Source organism: Gymnoscopelus microlampas, assembly GCF_963454915.1.
Source record: "Gymnoscopelus microlampas genome assembly, chromosome: 17".
Lineage (NCBI taxonomy): Eukaryota > Metazoa > Chordata > Actinopteri > Myctophiformes > Myctophidae > Gymnoscopelus > Gymnoscopelus microlampas.
The window spans coordinates 14,983,435-15,008,166 of record NC_139954.1 but is presented as its reverse complement, the minus strand read 5'-3'; the positions used below and the strand labels follow the sequence as shown (position 1 = coordinate 15,008,166).

At 44.6% G+C, this 24,732-nt stretch overlaps 2 protein-coding genes across 11 annotated transcripts in view; both read right to left on the bottom strand.

Annotated features, from left to right (window-relative positions):
• Positions 1-24,732, bottom strand: part of tns1b (tensin 1b) — a 303,232-nt gene that overhangs the window by 241,147 nt on the left and 37,353 nt on the right. The gene's annotated exons all lie outside the window — the stretch shown is intronic.
• Positions 7,882-8,889, bottom strand: LOC311065137 (THUMP domain-containing protein 1-like; the record flags this gene model as incomplete). Its single annotated transcript, XM_084085354.1, has 1 exon — positions 7,882-8,889. One exon carries the CDS (start codon positions 8,887-8,889, stop codon positions 7,882-7,884), a length of 1,008 nt encoding a protein of 335 aa, XP_083941480.1.

Genomic DNA, 24,732 nt, shown 5'->3' with positions numbered 1-24,732 from the left:
GAAATTTTAAACCCTGACGTCGGGTAGGACAATAAATAGTCAATGTCAATAAAGTTATTTGAAGCAGACAGCACACTGGACTGGATTGGACATGCACTGCATGCAGTACATAATTACACCGCCATATTTATAGCAGTTCGGGCATCGCTGTGATTGCCTCTCTCCTTCGGGAGAGGGAAAAAACATACATAAAACTTCAGAATTGTAGCTTTAACTGGTGTTTAGGATAGTGATATGAGAGTTTGTTTTGTGAGCCAAAGAAGATGAACAAACCTCACTGGCAACTGAGATAGAAACTAAGAATCTGTTAAATACTGTTAGTAGTTAACTAAATTAGGCAAGACGTTGTCCCATTCATCACTGCATTTAGACTGAGACAGCTTCCAGCAATATCCCCACATGACAGTGTATAGTCTATACTGTACATTCCAATCATTTCAGTACAGTACGAAAATGTTCTGGCAGAGGCTTGAAACTTGCATGAAATAGGTAATCCAACAGTCAATGTTCTGTTGTTTTAACCTCTCTTTCAACCTGGTGTCCCTATTTTGGGCATGTCATTATAGGAAAATATTATATATTCTATATAAAATACATAACATTTTCCAAAATGTTCCCCAAATTTGCAAAAAAAAATAATTTCCACATTTTTTTTAATTCCTGAAAATTTCAGATCTAACCGATAACATGTGAGCTTGAAGATCGGCTATTCCAGGGGGGGGGGGGGGGGGGGGGGTCTAGCCTTGGCACCAGTGTCTACTTGCTAAGTGACATTGATCAAGGATTTAGCTCCACAAAACTGTGGCATGTACTGTAGTCACCCTCATGTCTGTCACCTGCTGTGAAGCTCACACTACTTACACTAATTGACTGAACGCCTGGCAACTCCCTGGCCAGTGTTCCTCCCAATGGGACCATGGAGAACTGCTCAGGCAGTCCATACACAGACAGAACAATAATGCTTCTTAGATGGCTATTTGAAGAACACAAAGAACAATCACCTACTAAAGAACCATTTTATTTAGTGAATGGTTATTCATGTTCCTCATATTGCGGTTCTGGAGAAACTTTTATTGTCAAAGTTCTTTGAGGGGCCAGAAATGGTCCCTCAAAGAAAAACATTTCTTTGAGGCATCTTAAACCACTTAAACTGCCAACGTTCACCGAAAACAGCAGACCTACAGCGTTGTGAACGCTGTAGGTCCGCTATTTGTTGTAGTAGTAGAGGGGTAAAAAGGAGCAGACCAAGTATAGAGTCCCATGGGGGACACCGGTCATTGATGTATAGGGTTTAAATGGTTAAGGGTTCTTTCCAGAACCATTATGGTTCTTCTATGGCATCGCTCTGAAGAAACAGTTTCGGTTCCAGCTGGCACCTCTGTCTTTCTGTGTGTAGGGGCCTGCACTCGTTCAGAGAGACACATGCAATGTATTTGGGGAGAACCAATTCTATTTATGTTCTCCTGATGAAAATTCCATCACGCTCCTTGAGATCTCGCTTTGAGAGGCTGATGCATCCAGGAAGAGGGTGTTATCGTGACTGATCTCCACCAGAAAGAAAATATACATGCACCAATTGAGACTCATTAAGCCACATTCCTCAAGGATAAAGACACGTTATTGAATTCAGACAAGAGGGGAGGGCGGGGCTAACGTCATTAGAACCTGATTTAATTTGAGATAGGCCTTATTTTGACTCTTTGTTGACATATTGAGCTTTACTCTTTATCAACGGGGTTTTTTCCTTTCCTCAATGGTGTGTAGAGGCATACTGGTATGCTATAAGACACATCCAGATATGCTTTGGGATTTTGTTTTTTGTGCAATATAAACAACTATACGACGCGTTTGTGAGCTTGTAGATCGGCTATTTTAGGCGTGCCTTGAAATTTTTACTTGCCCGTTGATGTGCCCTGGGCACAAGAAGTTCGAAAACCGCTGATCTATATAGTATTTACAAGATTGTAATTCTTGTCATGTTGAGTATTATAGCCTGTTTGGATTGTATGCATGGTTGCCAAGTATAAAATGAACACCCTGAAAAAAGTCTGAAAAGAAAACATTCATATTGACAGACCCTGGCATGGATTCAGCGGGCTCTGGACGTGTTTTGAATTCTTACAACAAAGTGTTTTTGCATTCTTTGAACAAAATCCACATTAAGCGACTCATAAAAGTTCTGCTCCAGTTGTTTTCACTGAGAATCTCAAAATCCCCCAAGATAAGACTTCTGCTTTAAGAAAACAAAAAGAGCTGAACCTTCTCGCGGGGGGATTGTGACATAGAGGGCCTATGAAAACAGATGACACGACACATGTATACCGCACCGATGGCTGTTAACACCCATATAAAGACTGGAGGGACTGCTTGTGGTTGCCAGTGGCGTCATTTGACATTGATAAGAAGAGTTTACTCAATAAAGACTTCTAAAAGTTCATCACGAGATACTGAAACTCTTGTCACTCGGTTATTGCCCATGGGGATTTCATGCGAGATAGGAGTGTATCATCACCTTTATCATGCTCAAACAAAACAATGTTTTGATAAAAGATAAGCATTTAAATGTCTCTGATGCAGCGATTCCCGACCTGTGAGGATATTGCAAAAACACTAATATAACTAAGAAATATTAAAGAATATAAATCATGCAAAAGAAAATGTCATGGTGTTTTCTTTTCTTTCAAACCTTGAAAAATATCAATAAATAGGAACTAAGGAAACCAACATCTGAAAATGCACAAGGCCCACCATCTGCATTGCATTGTTGGTTTACGTAGCTAAAGACAGTGTGGACTAGGGGTCCGACAGGTAAAGATTGTATCAAATGGGGGTCCGTGGCTTAACCAGTCCCTCAGGGCTCTATACTAGTGTCTTTCCCGTTTTCTGTTGTTGTGGGGAAAGCTTTCGCAGGAAAATAGCCGACCGACAAGCTCACGACGTGTCGCAGCATCCACACAATATGAATGCTGTGGTTCATGTGGTTAATGCATATCAAACTGGGGGTCCTTGAAATGAAAAAGGTTGAGAATGGATGTACACGTAGCCATTGGCTACAGGGCCAGTTGACATGACGTGTAGAGAGCAGTGGTGGAAAGTAACAAAGTACATTTACTAGTATTGTACTTAAATACAATTTTGAGGTATTTTACTGAGTATTTCTAATTTTCTATATTTTTTTACTCAAGTACATTTTGAATTCCAGACTATTACTTGTAACAGAGTATTTCTATATTGCACAATTGACACTTTTACTTAAGTAAAACATGTGAGTACTCTTTCCACGACTGGTAGAGAGGAGAGAGGCCTTATACCAGCAGAGTTTGAAAAAACAAGAGGCATATCTTCATTGCAATAGTGAACTGACCTGGCTTTTTTTGTATCAGGGCGCACGCACGCACGCACGCACGCACGCACGCACGCACGCACGGACGGACGCACGCACGCACGCACGGACGGACGCACGCACGGACGCACGCATGGACGCACTCAGTATCTTCAAATGGTGTTGTGTTTGTTCTTTCTTTGTAATGCACTACAATGAGGCTATTTTCTGAAAAGTGGTTTATGAATAAATTCAACTCCACTGAACCGCTCTGCCCTGGCAGTGAACGCTGGAGTCTAGTACATGTTCTGAATGTTTTGGCTAACAGCGTAATTTACTTATGCTGTGTGTGTGTGCGTGTGTGTGTGTGTGTGTGTGCGTGTGCATGCGTGTCGTGTGTGCGGTTGCGCTTGTATTACCATACTTGTGAGGACCAAATGGTTGTCTTCAAAACAGATTTGTGGAGTTACAGCAGGCTTATAATTAAGAAAAGATTCAGGTTGGGGTTAGCGTTAGAATTAATATTTAGAGGTTAGGTTTAGGGGTTGAGGTTGGAGTTATGCATGATTTATACTTAAGATGCGTGCCAGTGTTGTACGCCAAAAATAGCTGATCTACAAGCTCACAACATGTCGTGCTGCGATGTGTTGTGAGCTTGTAGATCGGCTATTAGCGTCTTTAAAGTTTTTTTCTTTAATGGCATTCATAAAATCTGCGTCTTGCAATTTTGATGTCCTCACAAGTAATACAAACGTGTGTGTGTGTGTGTGTGTGTGTGTGTGTGTGTGTGTGTGTGTGTGTGTGTGTGAGCACGTGTGTGTTTGCTCACATGCGTGCGCGGCGCACGTGTGTTGTTGCACATCAGAGGTGAAGCCTACTGTAGCCATATAAGGGGGCTTTGTTCCGTTGTGAGCACCAAACATGGGGTTGATAAAACAAGGCACTGAACCTCCAGTTAGAAGTCACCCCATCACTGATTAACCGACCTTTTCTATGACGACACGTCTGGCCACCCTCCTCTAAGATGTTTATTAGTTTATATTCTGACAATATAATGTGAAGAGAAACAGGGAACAGAGAGAGAGCAGAAAAAAGACAGTAGCTTGACGGGATCCAGGTTTTGAGCTCCTTGTCTTTTGTCCAATAACAAAATCCTGTAAAAAGGTGGCGGTACAATAATTGTATTGTTATCAGCTACATACAGTTAACCACTTTCAACCTGGGGTACCTATTTTGGTCAAGTCACTACATAGGCAAAACATGCAAACAAATATAGCTAATAGTGACACTAATAATAATAATAACTAGATGATCAGCTTTCCGTCGCGGCCCTCACATCTAGGCCCTAGATCCGAGGCCTGATCTGAGGTTGGTCCAGACAGAGTCCAAAACTCATCAGATGTCAGGGTGCTCAAACTCTCCAAACTTTCCTCTGTCATCCCTTCTAAGACACCACCGCTATTGCACCATTGTTTAAACCACCACTCGTCATAGTCTCCAAACATTTCCTCTGTCATCCCTTCTAAATAGTCAATTTCCTCCTCGTGCTTTATGTGTGTTCATATCATATTTACGATAATTATTGTCTCCTAGCGGAGACAATAATACATAAATAAACATAAACTTGTCTGTTCTGTCATTCTATAGTGCGTAGCAAAAACTCCTGAAGGGGGCGTCGACAAGTGTCATGTGGTAGCGCGGACATCTTGGTGGGGCATAAACAGGTTGACCTAACATTGACTCCCACCAGTATGTCTGCAGCTACTATGCCACGCCCCCTGTGGTGACGACACGTTGCCAAGCACTATGCTTCTCTGTCATTTAGGTTGGAGCTGCATTCCACCCGTGGGGAGGTCTGTCCTGGCACAGTCACCTGGCTGTCTTCCATCCAGCAATCACCTGGCTGGCTACTGATACCTGGCAGTGGCTGCACGCAGTGCTCCGTGATAGTTTGAGAACCTGTTCCTCTTCTGGCCTACTTTAATTCTTCTCTCAGCCAGCCTGACTGCCTCCCACGCAGCTCCAACCTTTTGAAGACGAGGCCTGAAGTTTGACGACTAGGAGGACGTTGGTTGGTCTTGGACCTTAGTTAACCCCCGTTGGACTTGTTCAGTTGTACCTTGTTTGCCTCCTTCGGCTTGAGAAGTTTTGAAGCCTCGTCATGTTCTGACTTTATGAAATTACACTTTTTGCATACAACACATGGTCTGCATCTGGGTTCTCTGTCTGCCTTGACAATATTAAAATTGGCTTGGGTGGACAGGTCGTTTTTTTGTCAAACACACAGGTAACTGTAATTACGCTGCAATTATGAAAAACATGATTTCTTTTTGGTGAAAACGAGCCATATTCAACGGCCGATTACAACAGAATGGATGATCGCGGTAGGCGGTAAAAATGTTTTTGTTCCGGTGGATAGACGAGACCCCCCCCCCCCCCCCTTCCCCCAGACGGCTTTTTTTTTTTTATATATATATTTTTGGGGCTTTTCTGGCTTTATTTTGAGAGGAACGTAGGCTGACAGGAAATGGGGAGAGAGATGGGGGGGTGACACACAGCAAAGGTCGGCGGGAACGGGAGTAGAACCTGCGACACGCTGTAAAACTGGATTACCAGACATGTCGTATACGCCTGGACCACTAGGCCAGCAAATACATAGGGTTTAAGTGGTTAAAATCAAATTCATGATATGACATTCAGTGATGTTGCTAGGTTTTCAATGTAATGGGTCCTGGGATGCAAGGGTGGTCTTTTAGATGGGTCCCAGGGACATTTTATGGGTCCCCAATTACACGTCCCCCCCCTATCGTTTTCTTTGATCTCCAATCTCCATATCTTCTATGCGTGTGTGACTGTGTACATTATATCCTGATGCAGTGGATCTCAACCTTTTCAGGCAGCGACCCCCCAAAATAATCATATTTTAACTGGGGACCCCCCACCCTGAGGAATTAGGAGTTGAGGCACTTAATTTAGTTTGATTCAGTTCCACAGATACATATTGTGAAAATAGCAGATCTAGATCAGTGCGACCCGTTCCTGCTTTTCAAGACCGATACCGATATATATATACATATATTAAAAAATCATAAATATATTTTTTCAAATGTATATGATTCTGTAGTATTAGCACACCTTATGGTAAGAAATACTAGTAGTGGGCAACAGGTGGATTTAACATACCTTTGACCAATAGAATACATTTAATCATAGAACCTTTTAATCATTATTATTATTTTATTTTGTATTATTTATGAATGTAGAATTTATTTTTACTATTTATTGTGTAGACTGAAAACACTGGCTTACAGTGGAAGTATTGGCAAATAAAGAAATAGGAATTCAAGAAATAATGAAGACAAATACTGACAATGCCTATGAACATTGGCTTGCAGTTATTGCACATAGTCAACATGCAATAATACTATTAGGCTTGTCATTGAGAAAGGAAAATAAAGTTGTCTTTTTGAGGAGAAGTGGAACCTTATAAGTCACTTTAAGTTTAGCATGAGGGAGAGGGTCTACCCTCTTCAGGGAATTAATTGTTATGATATCTCTAAGCTACAGAAAACATCCAGTTGCCTATTAAACATACACAAGACACAGACGATAGACAACCGGTTACTTACAGCTGCCATTAATTAGTGCTTTTGTTTGCCTTTGTGGTCAAATCAGGGTCAAATGCATAGGATCAACGAGCCATCGTTAACCTGCTAATGTTACACAGCTGATTGGCAACATGCGTTAATCCACCACTCACTCTGATCTCCAAGCAAGTGGGAGAACACTCTAAAATCGGGGATTTTACTTTGGCTGGTCAATTTAAGATGACAACAGCAACAAAGATTAGTAGTAGACCTGTATGTATGATGATCAGTTATTATTCCAGACAGTGGTCTATCCAAGACGTTTTAACACGTTTAACACATTGGGTGCCAGGTTTTTAAAAAAACAGAGTACACTGAGTGCCAGGGTTTTTTGACCATTTTTTAGGAGCCGAGATACAGGCTTTTGAAGTCATAAGTTAACCAGAAAATGGATTGGAGTCAAAATCTTCGGAAAATGATATCTCCTGGTGCTGAGAAGGTAAAAAAAAAAAAAAAATTGAAAAAAAACATTTTTGAATTTTTTTTTTTTTTTTTCAAAAACCGCATATATACGGTTTTGGCACTCCGTGTAAGTATTGCAAAAACCGTATATATACGGTTTTGGCACCCAATGTGTTAAGAGCAGGTCCTCATGCCGTCTCTCTCTCTCTCTCTCTCTGTGTGTGTAGCGTAGACTAACAGCGAGGGGCTGTGCTGCTGCTTCTGCCACACAACGCCGTTTAACCGAGTTATACTTCTCCAGTACAACGGTGTCTAACCGGAGAGTTATACTTCTCCACCAACGGTGCCTAACCGAGAGAGTCCATGTAGATCACAGCTGACAAATATTATATATTATCGGAGCTAATCGGAGCTGCGTCCCATGGACGCACTAGAGTTGTCATGAATGCGTCCTTTCGCAATATGGTGCGTCAGCGACGCAGGACGCAGGCCTACGAGCATCTCTGGACATTACGCTATTATGTTTGACCCGACATTTTCCTTCCTTTGCTTCTTGGTCTTTGGCACATTGACTTCTTCACTTGCCATCTTCTCTAGTTGCTCTGGCACCACTGCTTCGTTTTTCTCTTCCTGGTCGGTCGCATCCACGTCCTTTGTCCCTGTGGCGAATGCTGTTTGCGAACGCTTGGATACTTCCTCTTTCGACACTTCTTGGACATTGTACTTCCTATACAATGCATAGTCATGCACCACACTGACACAGCACACTGTCTTGATGACCTCCACAATGATGGTGAGCTCTGGGTTGGTCAGGTCAACCTTATTCTTGGGGTTGAGCTTCCCCACCAGATCTGCTATTGATTTGATGATCCCCTCTCTGTTGTTGCGGCTGCTGTGTCGGACCTTGGGGACAATCTGATAGGTGGCGTGGCTGGGGGTTTTGAACCAGGGCTCGAGGAAAGTAACAAGGTATTCCTCCATGTTCTCCTGGAAGGCCTGGCATGTTCCGCTCACTGGAAGCATCCTGAGGATAACGCAGGACTTTTTCTTCTTGGTGGTGTGTAGGTCAGACAGGATATGATGCACCAACTTGTCAGGTTCCAGATTTTGAGTCCTGATGAAGATTACATCGTTTGTACCACTGTCCAACGCCTGGAAACGCCTCTGTTGTTTCTCTTTGGATGCCTTCAGCTGAGCCACTTCCTTTTTCAATGCTGCCTCAACATCATCTTCATCACACTCTTCTTCACTGATACTCCCCTCGTTAAACTTCTCGGGTCCGTAGAGCTGGTCAGCATATTCATTGAGCAGATTGAAAGCCTCGGCGGTACATTTCCCCTCGTTCATGTTGCAAGTGATGAGGATCCCCTGCATGCCCACCTCGAGCTTACCAAGATAGCCGCCATAGCGTTTCCGTTTCCTATTATAACTTTGGCAATTGGAATCTTTTTCAGCATTTCTTAGTCTAGACAGACGACCACCGGCGCGGTTCCACGAATACTTTTTCACACCAGACATTTTGTCAATCAAATGGGACGCTAATGTGACAAATAGTAACACAGACACAACCAAAACCCTGGGACTGGCTGGCTACAGTAGGTGGTTATACTTGTTCTGAGGGCGGCGGGCGGACCTCTGACGTCACGCTCATGTCACCATGACTTAGCCATAACCATATAAGGAGTTCCCAATGCAGATACCCCCAAATATGGAGTGTGTTGCCTAACGTCAATGTGTCGTCATGGCATCAGGCGCAAACAAAAATCAGAAAGCTCCATATATGGGCACAAATGGGGCATGCCCATATATGGCCATATACTGATGACATCATCAATCTCCATATATGGGCACAAAAGGGACACAGACAGACGGGTACAACGGATACTCTGACAAAGCCCCCGACACTGTGACTCCAGACATATTGGTCGGATCGGCTGTGAGACGTAGGTGTGAGGGCCCCGTAGCGGCTCAAACCTCCAGTTTTTAAAAAGCATTCAACATAGCTAAAATAGCTGACCTAAAAGCTCACAACACGTCATCATCATCATCCAAAATTGCGTTCTACAAGCTCACAACGCATCGTATCACTATGCGTTGTGAGCTTGTAGATCGGCTATCTTTGCTATAGTATATTAGTGATTACGCTTGGAGCTTGTACTGTCGGTCACATGGGCCTGAGAGACGCTTGTATCCTTTATTTATGATATAATATATTCTACTGAATCAGATAGCGTGGGGTCTTGTTTTGTTGGTCTGTCAGGGTTCCAGCGCAGAGGGGGCCCCGGGCCCCACAATGAGCTTCCTGTTAGCTTTAGAATCATAATTACTAACAGACCCCCCCACACCTCCCCAAACGCCGGGCCAAGAAGACTCTGGCCAATCCCTGCAGATCTTTCACTTCCTGTACGGAGACCTTGTGACCCTCTCCTGTGTGGCCGGCGCTCAGAATGGACCCACTCCCCTCATGAGCGATGTCACCTGCAGCGGTTTACTACTTCTGTCAGGCTTTAGAGTAGACCCTCATGGCGGTTATTCACTACGATGGCCGTATGACATGACCTAGTCTCGCGTAGCCAGACGATCTGAGACCTCTGCCTATTCGATGCGTCTGGAGAAAACTAAAGTTCTGTTGAACACCAAGCACGATAACTATAACAATATAGTCAAGAGGATGGCAGAGTCCACACGTTGTGAGCTTGTAGATCTGCTATTTTCACTAGTTTGGGTCCCGGGCAAACATCTAATTTCTCTTTTGGGTCTTGATCTAAAACGTTTGGGAACCACTGCCAAAGAAGAACCATAAGGGTTCTAGAAAGAACCCTTAAGCATTTAAACCCTGTATACTTCATCGACCGGTGTCCGCAGGGCTCTATAGTATAACAAAGACAAACAATATAGTTATAAGGGCCATTCACACCAAGCATAACAACTACAACGATCATTATTTTAGCATCCATACTGATGATGCGTTCTGCAAAAAGTGGCACCAAACATGTGCTGCGCAGTCCATCTGTGTGAGCCTGTGTCAGAGCCGGTCAGAGCCCACACAGAGGTGGGGGGGGGGGACACACCTCCGTCTCAGTGGTCCTGAAAGACGCATGGAATAGGATGTGGGTAATATCTGACTCTGATTATTTATTATAAGGAGGCAAGATAGTTGTACCTGAGGTAATCACAGCTAGCCTGTGTAGTAGCTAGCTTTAATTATTCATAAGTGTGAGTTCCACATACTTCATAAACTTTCAGAGTGTGAGTGAGACCGATTACATCCCATATGTCCTCCTGATGGATTTTGAATGGCCAAATGAACGTCAATGTTTCTGTTTTTATCGGTCATACAAACCTTGCTGGAAGTGTAAAGGTATAGTTATCGTGCTCAATGTGAACAGCGCTATGGTTATCATTATAGTTTTTCTGCTTGGTGTGAACTGCCCTTAACCACTTAAATCGTACCCTATTTGGTTGAGCGGAATCCCTCAGGGCTCTGTCTGTACTAGTGGCTTTTCTGTTTGCAGTTATTGTGGGGAAGGCTTTCGCTGAAAATAGCCGATCGACAAGCTTGTCAACAATAAGGATGCTGGGGTTTAAGTGGTTCAGAGCTCAGAAAACCTCCATTAACAAACCTACGCCTAATACGCCTATACTGCTTTGAAAACCTATCCTGATAGCGCCCTTACCGAAGTCTTTGCATTGGTTCTGCAAATGCAGTCATTTGTTTTACATCTCCAAATTGTTTCCACCCTATTTTTTATTTATTTAGATGTCAACAGTCCGATCAGCTACGCGAGACTAGACACAGCCTAAATGTTCTGTCAAAGGTCTCTCAGTGATATAGTAGATTGTTTTCTGCGTAAAGTAAAGAAAAAAGCCCTAGCCTGTCCTGTTGCACAGAATGCACACACAAACAAACACAGCACCAGAGCCACCTGGCTGAATCGTGAACCAACAGTGGCTTCCAGCAGGTCCTCATTAACGGCTCATTTGCTTCAATAATGCACCTCAACCTGACGCCGCTCATAAAGCAATTTGAAGCCTATTCATTAATTAAGGCTGTTAATGATCAGAGTGTGGACTGTTTCTCAACGTCGGGTCAGGGGCCCACCAGGGGCCCAAATGAATGGAACCAAATGGACCCGTAACAAAAAAGGTTGAGAATCACTGGTTTAGATGACAATGATTGATGCAGGGGTCCTAGAACTCTATGATGATGCTTCCCCGGCAGTGGGTGTGAATGTTAGACTAAACAACTTAAAGGACAACTTTATTTTTTTACAACCAAGGTTTATGTTTTAGATTGTAATTAAAGTAAATAAAATATGAGTGTTCAAATTTTTAAATGTACTGCTTTCTATAGTTTTAGCAATTTTCGCGATCTTTTTTTACAGTGGGCGGGGGCATTCTGTCCGGTGGCTAAATATGTATTTTTTTACACAATAACCCGGTGTTTTCTTTATTATTATGTACAGTAGCTCTTCTAACCCCCAATAACTCACATCTGGCCATCAAAGACCACAGGACCTTTTTTATTGTGTAAAAAAGGCATATTTAGCCACCGGACAGAATGCCCCCGCCCACTGTAAAAAATATCGCAAGAATTGCCAAAACTGTAGAAAGCAGTAAATGAAAAAAAAATAACACTCATCTTTTATTTACTTTAATTACAATCTAAAATATAAACCTTGGTTGTAAAAAACTAAAGTTGTCCTTTAAGCACTGAGAGGACAGGGAAGGACTATCATTAAAGTCAAAAAAGGGAATATTAAGAAGCACCCAGGGCTTCGGAAAACCCTGCAGAGGTTGAAATCAACTCTTGATGAGTCACATGGAAACCACGTACGGTATAAAGTAGATTATGGCACACACTCCACAACATGGCCTATAGCTGTGGTTACCAACGTTTTCTGGATTAGGGCCGCACTTGAGAGCTTGTTGTGAGCTTGTAGATCTGCGAATTTTGGTGTGCGACACTGCCGCGCAACCCCTTATAAATCAAGCTTATAAGAGCGTCACTTCATGAACACATTCAACACAACTGGCTGTTTTGCTATGGTACTGTAGCCTGTTGCCTGCATTATAAGACTCAGGACAGTTGCAGAGACTCAAACCATTTTTGAAGGGACTTGAGTGAAAACCCGTGATCGAAACCATGTGCACAAGAAAATAATACGGTCAGAAAATGTGAGGCACGAGAAATATAAAGTCAAACCGCTAAGTAAGTTAATATTCAGGGCGGGGTATGGAGGACAGATGTCTGTTTTAAGTAAAATGTCTCAAAAATGACATGTGACAGATATTATATGAAACATACTATAAGACAGTGTTGGTCTTGTGTAGGGGAAAAGAGCATTGGGAAAAGAGGGAGTTATGTTCAACTGAAAAAGCGGTACCGTTTGTAGTTGTACCAGTACTTACACTACTAAATATTACCGTATTGCACCACAAAACAGAGTTAGGATAACCATCACATACAACTCAGCATTTACACAATGGACCAGGAATAGTGGATAAAATAAAATTGCAGTCTGACTAGACTATATCATTTATATGAAGTCATTGATAATGATTAAAACTTGTGTTTTACAGCTGGTTGTGCGTGACAGTAGATATATTTAGATCTACTGTACATGATGATACTGACATTTACGCACACTTATTTTAAGCGATGGCATTCAAAAGAGGGGTGCAACAGTTAATTGAACAAATAGATTGAATTGATCATTTAAAAAAAGATACTTTAATAAAAGTATCTATTTTTCTTTCTTACTTAAAAACTACTGCTACTACTGCTACTGAGACCCTAGTGTGAACTTTGCATTCCAACTTAAGCAAGACGTTCAGAACAGCTGGTTCAACTCTACCTAGGTGCGAACTGTAGCACAGCATGGTGCTATATTTCACCAGGTGGGGTGGCCTAGAAATTCCTAGCAAAGCTCCTGGATGTGACCCAATGACAGCTCAAAGCTGCATGTTATTGCTAAGATAGCATGCAGCTTTGGCGAGGAGTGGGTAGGGGATCCCGCAACGGTAGGATGTGACTGTGTGAACTGGAGGAAAAAGGAAAGGAAGATAATTTAGTCCGACCGATCGGTCTGGCCAATATATGTTCTATATACTCTTTTGACGACATCGGTATCGGTATCTGTAGCCAATTGCCTAAGCTGTAATCCTTGGCGCTACTCTCCCTCTGCCAGCCTGGGGAGAGCCCCGAACTGAGCTCATGCTTCCTTCAATGCATGAGTGAGCAGGCCGCTTCTTATCACCTGACAGGGGGGGGGGGGGGGGGGGGGGGGGGGGTTCCCGGTAGGATGTAGCGCGTGGAAGGAACACATTATTCCAACCAGTTCCTTTCCCCTCCATCAGGCGCCCCGGCTGACCAGGGGGAGGCAGTATAGAGACCAGGATTACTGCATGTTTTTTTGTGAGTGTACCTACCCTAGGGGACACGGGGAGAATCAGCTATTTTTTAAAACGTTTTTGAATAGAGCTTAAGTGTTTAAATGTAAATATGTATATATATATGTTTGTTAAATCGGCTATCTGTGGTCTGGGACTCACCAAAATCGGGATCGGCATTGTACTCAACATTCGGGCATGGGTCGGGCTCTTTTAGGAGAGAATCAATGTGGAAACCATAAGAACGAAGGGAACAGTTGTAGCCAGGTCTGCATTGCTCAGTCGGTAGAGCGTTGAATTTCTGAATCCTGAGGACCCCCCCCCCAACCCCCCACCCCCCGCTCTGCCAGAGCAGGAAGTCCATGGGAGGTTTAAGTCCAATGTGCCCAGTGAAGCGTACAGAAAACAGGGGTCTCTTGGAGAGTAAAAGGGGGGTTATACAATGCTTCACAACTCCCATAAATCAACTGAGCAAAGGGTTAAACTTCCCTTTATGTTGTGAGAGAGGAGAGCCCAGTGTTCCTTTCAAAACACCATTTGGACATTTTTTTTCATCACGTCACCGACCAACAGGGGAACACCCGCAGAGCGTTAGTCCCGAGTCAAAGCACATGTGCCCAGCAGCGCTGCATGGACAAAGTATACTCCTGGTCAAATATTACTCAACTGCAAGTCAAAGTTGCTCTGTCAGTTGCTTGAGTTAAAGTGCTGGAGTACTTGTTTGAAAAAAAGAAATACTCAAGTATTCAAAAGAGCATATTTTAAGTATTTCATTTTCTTAATATAAATGCATTGCCGCATTGAAATTCTGAACTTTTCCCAAAAAATAAATTAATAACAATAATTGCACGCACATCACATGTGAGCTTGTAGATCAGCGGAGTGTTTCATTCATAATGTGTTTTTGTAAGTTTGGGTCTCGGGGGTCCCTTCCTAGAAGAGTGGAGTCAAAACAAAAGTACAATATTTGCCTTTGAAATATAATGGAGTGAATATTATCTTCCAAATAAAAAAAAGACTCAAGTACAGACACTAAAATGTTTTACTTAAGTACAGTACTCAAGAAAAATCTCCTTTGTGTTACTGTCCAACACTGTGCCCAGCCATACAGAACCTGGGACGGGGAGGCAGAGAGAGTCGTACCGGAAAGTAGTTGCATGGCAAATCCATTATAGTTGCAAAACATCAGGGCAACATAAACCCAGATGTTACAATTACAGAAATGTTGCTGCATTTCAAAGGGGCCCCACATGTGGAACGTTTTTCCAACTCAAATCAGGGGTAATCTCAGGAACTGGGGCAAGGGGGAGTTTCAAACTAGCAACAGACAAAGGAGAGAGTGAGAATGGTGTGAGGAGAGAGACAGTAGGGTAAGAAAGGAGATGAATGGGTGACAAAATATTGATGATACCTAAAAGGAGCAAAGGAGCTAGCACCTACATTCCTACTACTTTTAAATGGTAAATGGTAAATGGTGCATTTATATAGCGCTTCTATCCGAAGCGCTTTACATTGATTGTGCCATTAACCCATTCACACACACACATTCATACACCGATGGCCCTGAGGAAACCATGCAAGGCACCAACCTGCTCATCGGGAGCAATTAGGGGTTCAGTGTCTTGCTCAAGGACACTTCGACACTAACTCTAGGGGAGCGCCCCAGCCTGGGATCGAACTGGGAACCTTGCGGTTTTCCAGTTCACTCTACCCGGCCACTCTACCCCTGAGCCACTGCCGCCCCCCTTTTACCTAACAGTAGGGCTGTGCAGTTAGAACCAATAACCCTGTCCCCAGCTTAATCAAATAAGGTTATTTTTGAATATGTTATTGTTTTTAATACAATACTTGACATACTTATACAGTATATCAAGGAATGGACATGAACATTTTTTTAATAGATTTTTATAATCAACTCCTCCTACATTACTCTGATTAATCACTTAATGCTTAAGCAATATATATTACTTCATTGTACATCAATCAAGTATCAACAAGCGCACAAAGCGTCGCATCGCGATGCGCTGTGAGCTTAGAAAAAAAAAATCTTTAATTAATTGTAATCTTGGTAAAAGTTTTGAATAATCGTTATAATGATTTGTCCCATCGCCCAGCCCTGCCTAACAGTCTTTTTAGTTGGATTGCAATTAAAAGTAATGTGTAGTGAGGCGACACATTATTGCATGCTATATAGCTGTATTCTTCTACACTGGCATTTTTCACATGTGGCAGAAGAGTTTGACTCTGCAGAATTTCCATTCCAGTTTGAAATGGAAAAGAATGAAACAAAAAAGATGCATCAATATAAGCCCAAACGGGTGAAACACGTTGCTTTCCTATGGCCTGGCATGTGCTCCTCTCTTGAGCTGCACGTCATATTTTTCTGGCGGTTTTAAGACGTGCAAAACGTTTAACTATTCTCAACTTTTCAGCACAAGGCATGGAGTCGCACCGCTCCTTCCAATTTATATGCTGGTAGATGTGATAGGAACGGTGGGACGATGGCAAATGCAGATGACATTTTCATAGAATATTCAAACCTCAATGTCTGTCTGCTTTAATAAATTTCCCCCCGTGATTCATTATTTAATTACCCGGTTATGCACGAAAGTCCGTTCCACTGGCACACCACTCTGTTTTGCCTGATGCACTGTTGTTTATATGTCTGTATGTATCTATGCAAATGTCTGTCTCCTAAAAAGTAGACCAATCCAGGCTCATGTGATGTCCATGATGTCATGAAAAGGAAGGAGTGGTTGGTTAGGTGAAAGTCACAAAGAGTGTGAAAGTTGGATTGTTGATTATTTCCATTTGGCCAAAAGCTGAGTAGATCATCACCAAACTAGACATGCACACACGACATGCACACAAGCAGCCAGCCTGTATAGTGCGACTTATTCACCACAGACTGACCACCGCCTTGGGATTTTGTGCTTCGTTGCTAAGCAGAGACATCTACACTCCAAGGGCCTGAATTTTGCTGAGAAGCCATGGCAGCAAACATCATGTTCAGACCCAGAGCCTTTAGTTGAACCTGGACTGATTGAGTGTAGTTTAAAGGGATAGTTCACCCAAAAAAATCACCAAATGGAGACTTGAATTCATGAATATGTTTTTGTTGCATAAGCCAATAATTTGATGACCAGCAGTTCCGGTAGGAGACACAAAGGAGACTATTCGTGTCTCCTACCGGAACCGCTGCCGGTCATCAGATTATTGGTTTAGGAATGCGACAACATATCCATGAATTCAAGTCTCCTTGGGGTGACTAATCGATAGAAAAAAATGTAATTTTGGGGGTGAACTATCACTTTAATGGATATCGATCATTCCATTAAAGCCTGTTTACTTTGAACTCAGGAGGTTACACTGAGGGTCAATCAAACTATCTGCATTGACCCACCGTATGTGTGGTGGCTGTGTCCTCTAGACACAACAGCCCGGTGACCTGTCCGATCACATGAGCTCTGCCTTCACTACTGGATCTAGTGGCCTAAGTAGATTGTTACGAATCCTGCTAATATATGCCATATTTGCCACAATACAAACACAGTACTCCCACACTGTCAACCAGGACTAACGCCTGGCCAAGGAAGGGAACTTTCTTTCAACAGTGAGATTTTAAGAGGACGTTGGAGTAGTCACTTCCACAGCCTTTTCCTGAGAAACCTGATGAAACTGTCCCTAAAACCCTTTTTGGAATTTCATTAATTATTCAGAATGTTTGGGGGCGAAGGGGGGAGAGGAGGGGTGGGGGGGGGGGGGGGGGGGTGGCGGGGTGCTGCGCTCTTACGAAGGTCCTCTTTCACAGCCTGTTGTGTCATCCCCAGCTTACTTTGCCCTCCCACTTTGCCCTGAAGCGCCTTGCGTTCATTTCCTTCGTCCTTTGAGTGCTTACTGTCATTTCCTATCTTTCCCACAGCAAGTTTTTCAGTTCATAGGCTGGAAAATGTCTCCGCGAATCCCGGATCATCTTTTGCTTTGACAGAGGAGACAGTCCTCCCCCTTTAGGAGCCTTGGCTAAGAAATAGATCTTGTCTGGTTCATGGAGAACGGTCTGTTTCCTGCATCTATGCTTTCTTTCACTCTCTCCCCGTCTCTTTCTTCGCTCCCTTCCCTCTCTCTCCCCGACTCTCTCACCCTCACTGCTCCGTCTCTCTCTCTTAACGGCTTCTGCAGCTGTGTGCACATCACTGGTGTCACTGGAACTAGTTTCCCCCCCCACTGCTTAGTGCTTACCCCCAAACCTTCCAGTCCAGCCTGTACCACCAGTAGCACTGAATCTGGATACTATCAATGAGGAAAGAGGATTATTACCAATCTATACCAGGGGTCTTCGACAGGGGGTCTTCAGAGATACTGCAGGGGGTCCGCCAAATCTTTGTGCGATATGATTTTTCTTTTTGTACATTAACCACTTGAACCCTAGCCTCCCTTTTATGAGGAGAGCTTTAGCCAAAAATAGCAGATCTACAAGCTCGGACTTGTGAGCTTGTAGATCGGCACTTTTTGGCAAAGAGGTATAGGTCCCACTCCCTGCTTCATCGCTTTCTCTGCTAGGGGGTCCTTGGCCTGAAAAACTTTGAGGACCCCTGATCTATACCAAAGTCCCAGTAAACCAACTCACCCTTTGGCATCCTTCAAACAAAATGCCTTTCTTTTGGGCCTCTTGGATTCTTATCGCAACCTCTCAGTCAGTGGTGGAAGTTGCTAGGGCAGACAGTGCCAGTCGACAGCAGACATCAGACATCACTCCCCCACACACACACTGACACTTTCAGGTTTCCAGCAGCACAAGCTGTCCTGTCCCCTGCATGCAATGCAACCAGGCGAGGCATTCAGAGTAAACAAAGGTCTGCCCAGATCTGCCATCACCCCTCGAGTTCCGATTGAACTACGCCCCCTTAAGTGAGCTGGCATTGTTAATACAGTGCTCCGATGCAGTCAATCAGTGACCCGGAGCTTAGCTGGGGGGCTTTGAGATCCTTTTACAACCCAGCTCTCCTACCCCCCCCCCCCTCCTCCCGAAGCCCCCCCTCCCGACTCCCAATCCGCCTCACCTCCCACCCTCCTCAAAAGAAAAGAATGGTAATTAAGTGATGAGGAGCTCGGTAAGATTATCCAGCCTCTCTGCCAAGAGAGCTCGGGCTCTGCCAGTGGTGTGCGGTCAGGTCCCTAAGGACCATCGCAGAATGAATCTCAATAGCCTATTCAACTTCTCCCTTTTCTTTCATCTGCTAGCGTTTTTTATCCCCTTTTTGTATCCATCTTATGAAAGGGGGCTGGTGGGGGGGGGGGGGGGGGTGAAGCAGCATGCACGTTGTCCTTAAGTGACAAGGAGGGGGTTCATACAACGATGTTCTGGCATATCTAAGTGGCAGTACTCATGGACCGTTTTTGAGACGACCGTTTTTTTGCACACACAGTGGTCACATTGCTTTTCATCAACGTTGCTGCACGCACGCACGCGCCACACGCACGCACGCACGCACATGTAGCTCGTCACTGACCACAACACCGTCTCGGAGGGCACGGCGGCGCACAAGCAACCCCCCCCCCCCCCCCCCCCCCTCAGCCCTCCCCTCCCCTCCCCTCCGCTTCACAGTGAGCGGGAACGCACGGCAGATTAAATTATACAGGAGAAAGCAAAAATAGCCGTGCATCCCAACCAGCTGTAGCAGGAAGCAGGAGAGAGAAGGAGAGAAAGGAGGCTGAGAGAGAAAGACATTTATAAGGGGACGCAGGTCACTTCATTCAAGGTAATTTCACCGTTAAGATTCCCGGGGGGGCAAATGATGTCACAGTCTCTCGTTCACTCACTCCTTGACCCCCCCGCCCCGACAGCAGAAGACCACCCAAACAATCTCGACCGGGACTTCCGAGATGTGTTAAGTCTTAACCCCTCCATGTGTGTGTGTAACTGGACTTTCATTGCGGCCATCATTTAGCCACACGGCGGCATGATGGCATCAATGAGGAAAGTTTGGCCCTGCACGTGCGCCTTAACCCCTGCGCATCAACAGCTTATATTATCAGCCTCATGATGCACGCGCTCCATCTCTGAGAGAAACAAAACAGAAACAGATCGTGGCAGTGGTTCTCAAAGTAGGGTACGGCGGCGGGGACCCCCCCAAGGGTCCCTGAGACGGTTGCAGGGGTCCCCAGCTAAATCATTTACAGTTAGGAACCAAATGGACCCCTATAGGTCTGTAACTCTGAGAGTGTACAAAATCAAACGGACCCCTACAGGTCTGTAACTCTGAGAGTGTACAAAAGGAACCAAATGGACCCTTACGGGTCCATTTGGTTCCTTTTGTACACACTCTCAGAGTTATGGGGTTCCGTGGCTTAATCGTGCACGCCAAACTGGGGATTTCCTCCTTGAAATTAAAAAGTTTGAATGCCACAGAACTAAAGCACAAGACATACAAAAACGGAGAAAGCAACGGGAAAGAGAGAGAGAGAGAGATCAGCAGATATCAGCAGCTCACCCAGAACATGCATGAGAGGCAGACCCAGGTCCGAGCCGGCCCTGCCAGGGCCGCTGGCAGGCTGAGAGAGACAGACGGCATGGCGAGGAGGAGGAGGCGGCTCGACGCCGTGAGGTGATGCTGCTGCTGCTGGTGCTGCTGCAAAAAAAAAACGCTGCTACAGTCCACTGGGCACGCTCGTCCTGACCGGGACTAGTACTCCACACAGGAGAGGAAGAAGAGCTGTCCAACAACAACACTGCCAAGGCATGGTCGCCTCTGGTCCAGGAGAGCAGGACGCCTGTCTGTCTGTCTGTCTGTCTGTCTGTCTGTCTGTCTGTGTGTGTGTTGACACCGGTGGGTCTCCTCCTGAGTCTCCGGTCCTTCCCTCTGTGAGTGACTTTCCCCTATCTGTCCTTTCTCACTTTCTGTGTCTCTTTATCTCTCCCTCTCTCTCTCTCTCTGTTTATCTGTCACTCTCTTGCTTAACCCCTCACTCTGTTTCTCTCTCTCTCTCTGTCTCTCTCACTCTCTCTCCCTCTCTCTGTCCGACTTGCCTTCTCCAACTCTTGTCTCTCTCGTCTAGTTTTGGTCCTGCCTGCTTCTCCTCTCTCTCTTTCGCTCTGCAGAGAGAGGGAGGTTTCACAATGCTTTTTTTTTTTGGGGGGGGGGGGGTGTCAGGCAGCCCCTCTCTCTGCGGGAGCAGAGGGGGAGGGGTCTTAAAAAAGGGTGGGAGGGGGGGGCTGGTTACTACAACTTATTATCCATCTCTCCAGCCCCTCCCCTTTTCTCTGCCCCTCTCATCCCCTCCCTCCATTCCTGTTCACCCTTCTAATTCTCACCATTCTTAATTTCATTCATTCCCTGATCCCCCACCCCTCCTCCTCCATGTCTATTGCTCCCCTCATCACCCCCCCATATCAACTCCCCCATCTCTCTCTCTCTCTCTTTATTCGTTTCCGTGCTAGCATTGTTTTAATATTTTATCGCTCCCTCTCCAAGTTTGTCCCTCTCTTGTGTTTGTCTCTGCTCCAGGTGATTCGGCTGCCATCCTTCCCTCCCTCCCTCAGTTCATCCTCCTCATCAAACTGTACGGGCATCTGGGAATGTCCTTTTCCCCGCCCCCCCTCACCCACCTTCTCACGCACACGCACACGCACACAAGCTTCTGAACAAGACATATAAGTCCCTGAAATGGTACTGCTGTCTCTCAGGGGCCATAGTGGCATCAAAGAGTACCGTCCCCCTCACTCCTCCTACCTCTTCACCATAATCAGAGAGAGAGACTGAGAGAGAGAGAGAGAGAGAGAGAGAGAGAGAGCACAGCAGGGCTGGGAAGCAAAAGATGCTTCATTAAGTTCTCACCACTCATCATTGACCATGTCAGCCACTGGCTCCACTCTGCGTGCGTGCGTGCGTGCGTGCGTGCGTGCGTGCGTGCGTGCGTGCGTGCGCACATGTGTGCATGTCTGTCTGTCTGTGGTTTATCACACACAAAGTCACATGCATGCATGCACATTGCACACACAAAGGTTCAAACCCACACACACACACACACACACACACACACACACACACACACACACACACACATACATAGAGAAACACATATTTCACTTTGACATAAAGTAGACATAATGACAGGCAACTATGTGCACATGTATACTATTACCTATAAATCTCTAACACAGTAACACCTTTCTCACCCTCTGGATAGGTACATCTGACACACACATGTACACGTACATGCACACGGTCATCTGACACACACATGTGCACATAATGCACAATGTCAACAATAATCAATCAATACTTTCATGTCGACGGCCTGCATGGCAACCCCAATACAGTTTTCTACCCATCTCTCTCACACGCTCTCACACAATACATACTGTAAATGTGGACACACGCTACATACAAATAAATACGCAAATGCATGCACACACCACTATATAAATACACGCACACACACACACACAAATTTCCCCCACCTCACTCACACACACACACACACACACACACACACACACACACACACACACACACACACACACACACACACACACACACACACACACACACACACACACACACACACACACACACACACACACACACACACACACAGTGGCAGATGAATCCCCTGGTATTTCCTGCAGGGCCACCCCTACTGAGATGAACGGTGAACCCATGCAGTGAGACAACCTCTCAACCTAATCCTTCATATAAACACACAAGTGCACGCGCACACAGTCTCAAGCATGCACACACACACGTTTATTTTTGATGTTATAGATCTGCAATGAAACACACACAATGTCCATTAAAATTCTAAGAAAGGCATCAAAGTTTGTTAGGAACAGTCAGCCGAAAGTTACTTATTTATGTTTATGTGTAAACTTATTTCGTCTATCAACCAGTTTATTGCAGAAAAAGCACACTACTTTTTTTGTAATGTCCAGCGTAAGACCAATAGTCACAATTACATGACCAATATCCATTTGCACACAACATCAGAGACAGACTGCATCACCACAGCTCCCACTGAAATAACATACCTCACACAGCAACCAAGTACTGTCATAGCAGCCCCTAGTGGCCACTGCATGCATTGCGCACCACATTTCCACTTAGAGAAAGTGATTCAGGAGACAAGTGAAATGAATCAGAGAACACAGGGAGGAAGGGACAGGTGCCACAGTTAATACTGGTCCACTGTGGGTCATGAGGGATGGCAGAGGACGGCTGCAAGAGGAAATCCAGTAATGGGAAGGAGGACATATTCCAAAGGCTAATCAAAATCCCTTACGGCCTTCTTCAGAAGGTCTTTAACCTTGGCTGGTATTCTTATGGAAACCAGAGCCCCTTGGAGCAGCAAGCCACTAGCACAACGGATTAAGTAGAGACAGTCCTTGAACCCATGCGGATAAATGACTGCATTTAGAGAATGACAGATGGATAAAGAGGATGCAGCGTAGACACGGCTATAAAGAAATTAACACAAAATGAGGGAAAGCCATTTGTACTCAGACGTAAAACAACCCTGGTGTGTGTGTGTGTGTGTGTGTGTGTGTGTGTGTGTGTGTGTGTGTGTGTGTGTGTGTGTGTGTGTGTGTGTGCGCGGGTCTGTGTGTGGCCACTTCCGCGTGGGAAACCGAACACCCAAAGGGGAATCTCCCCTGGCTAAGACAGATATTCGGTTTCTCTATTTAGATATTTGGATCCCCGGACGAGCCCCCAAAGTAACCACCTGAATTCATACCCAGGTCCAAACATCTACCGCTCATCCGAAGGGGAATCCCCCCCCCCCCCCACCTCACCAGACCAAGGGAGATAACAGGCTTCAGGGCTACTCTGTTACGCGTCTGTCTGCATGCCTGACAGACACCCACAGACTGCAATGGCAAAACAAAAAAAAGACAGACACGGATACAAAACAGAAACAAGTGTGCACAATTACTTGGTGTGCAACAGTTAATCGAACTAATCAAGTTAATCGATTATGAAAAATAATCAATAATCGATAATAAAACAAAATAATACATTAATAATTGATCCCTATTTTAGGCATTATTATAGGTGAAAGGTGAAAAATAAAATACAAAAAGAATAGTGAAAATAGCCGATCTGCAGGTTAATAATGATAATAAAAGCTAAAGAAAGGGTCTTCTCGAGTATTCGATTAATTGAAAAGGTAATCGGTAGAATGATCGCTAAGAAAATAATTGAGAGTTACAGCCCTACAATGAACTGAAAAGTCATCCAGTTCTTTTGTTAATACGGAGCGCATGCTGGCGTGTAAACAAACAGGAGAAGAAGAGCAGGAGGGGCGTGTCACCAGACCTCTCCTCTAGGCTTGGCTGAGGTCCGGCATTCTGCTGGGAGAGGGGGGGGGCAGCTCACTTGTTGACAGGGAGGAAGAACACACCCCACCGGCCCACCAACACACACACACACACACACACACACACACACACACACACACACACACACACACACACACACACACACACACACACACACACACACACACACACACACACACACACACACACACACACACACACACACACACACACACACACACACACACGTTTGTATTACTATACTTGTGAGGACATCAATATTTTAGAAATATAATGAATGCGATTTGTTACATTTTGTGACTTTTCTAACCTTAAGCCGAAAATAGCCGATATACAAGCTCACAACGCGTCACAGCATGATGCATTGTGAGCTTTTAGATCTGCTCTTTTCGTTGTGCAACTACATGTAAACCAGACATAACTCTAACCCCAAAGCCTAAGGTCTCAACCTAACCCAAACCTGAATATTTTCCTAATTGTAAGCCTAACACCGATTTCTTTTTTACACAAAACAACCATTTCTCTTGTAAGGAAAATTATAAGAGAAGAGAGATTACCGGGAAGATTTTCACAATGCGTATTTCTCAACTTCTACTATACTTGTGGGGACATTTGGCCTTCACAAGTATAGT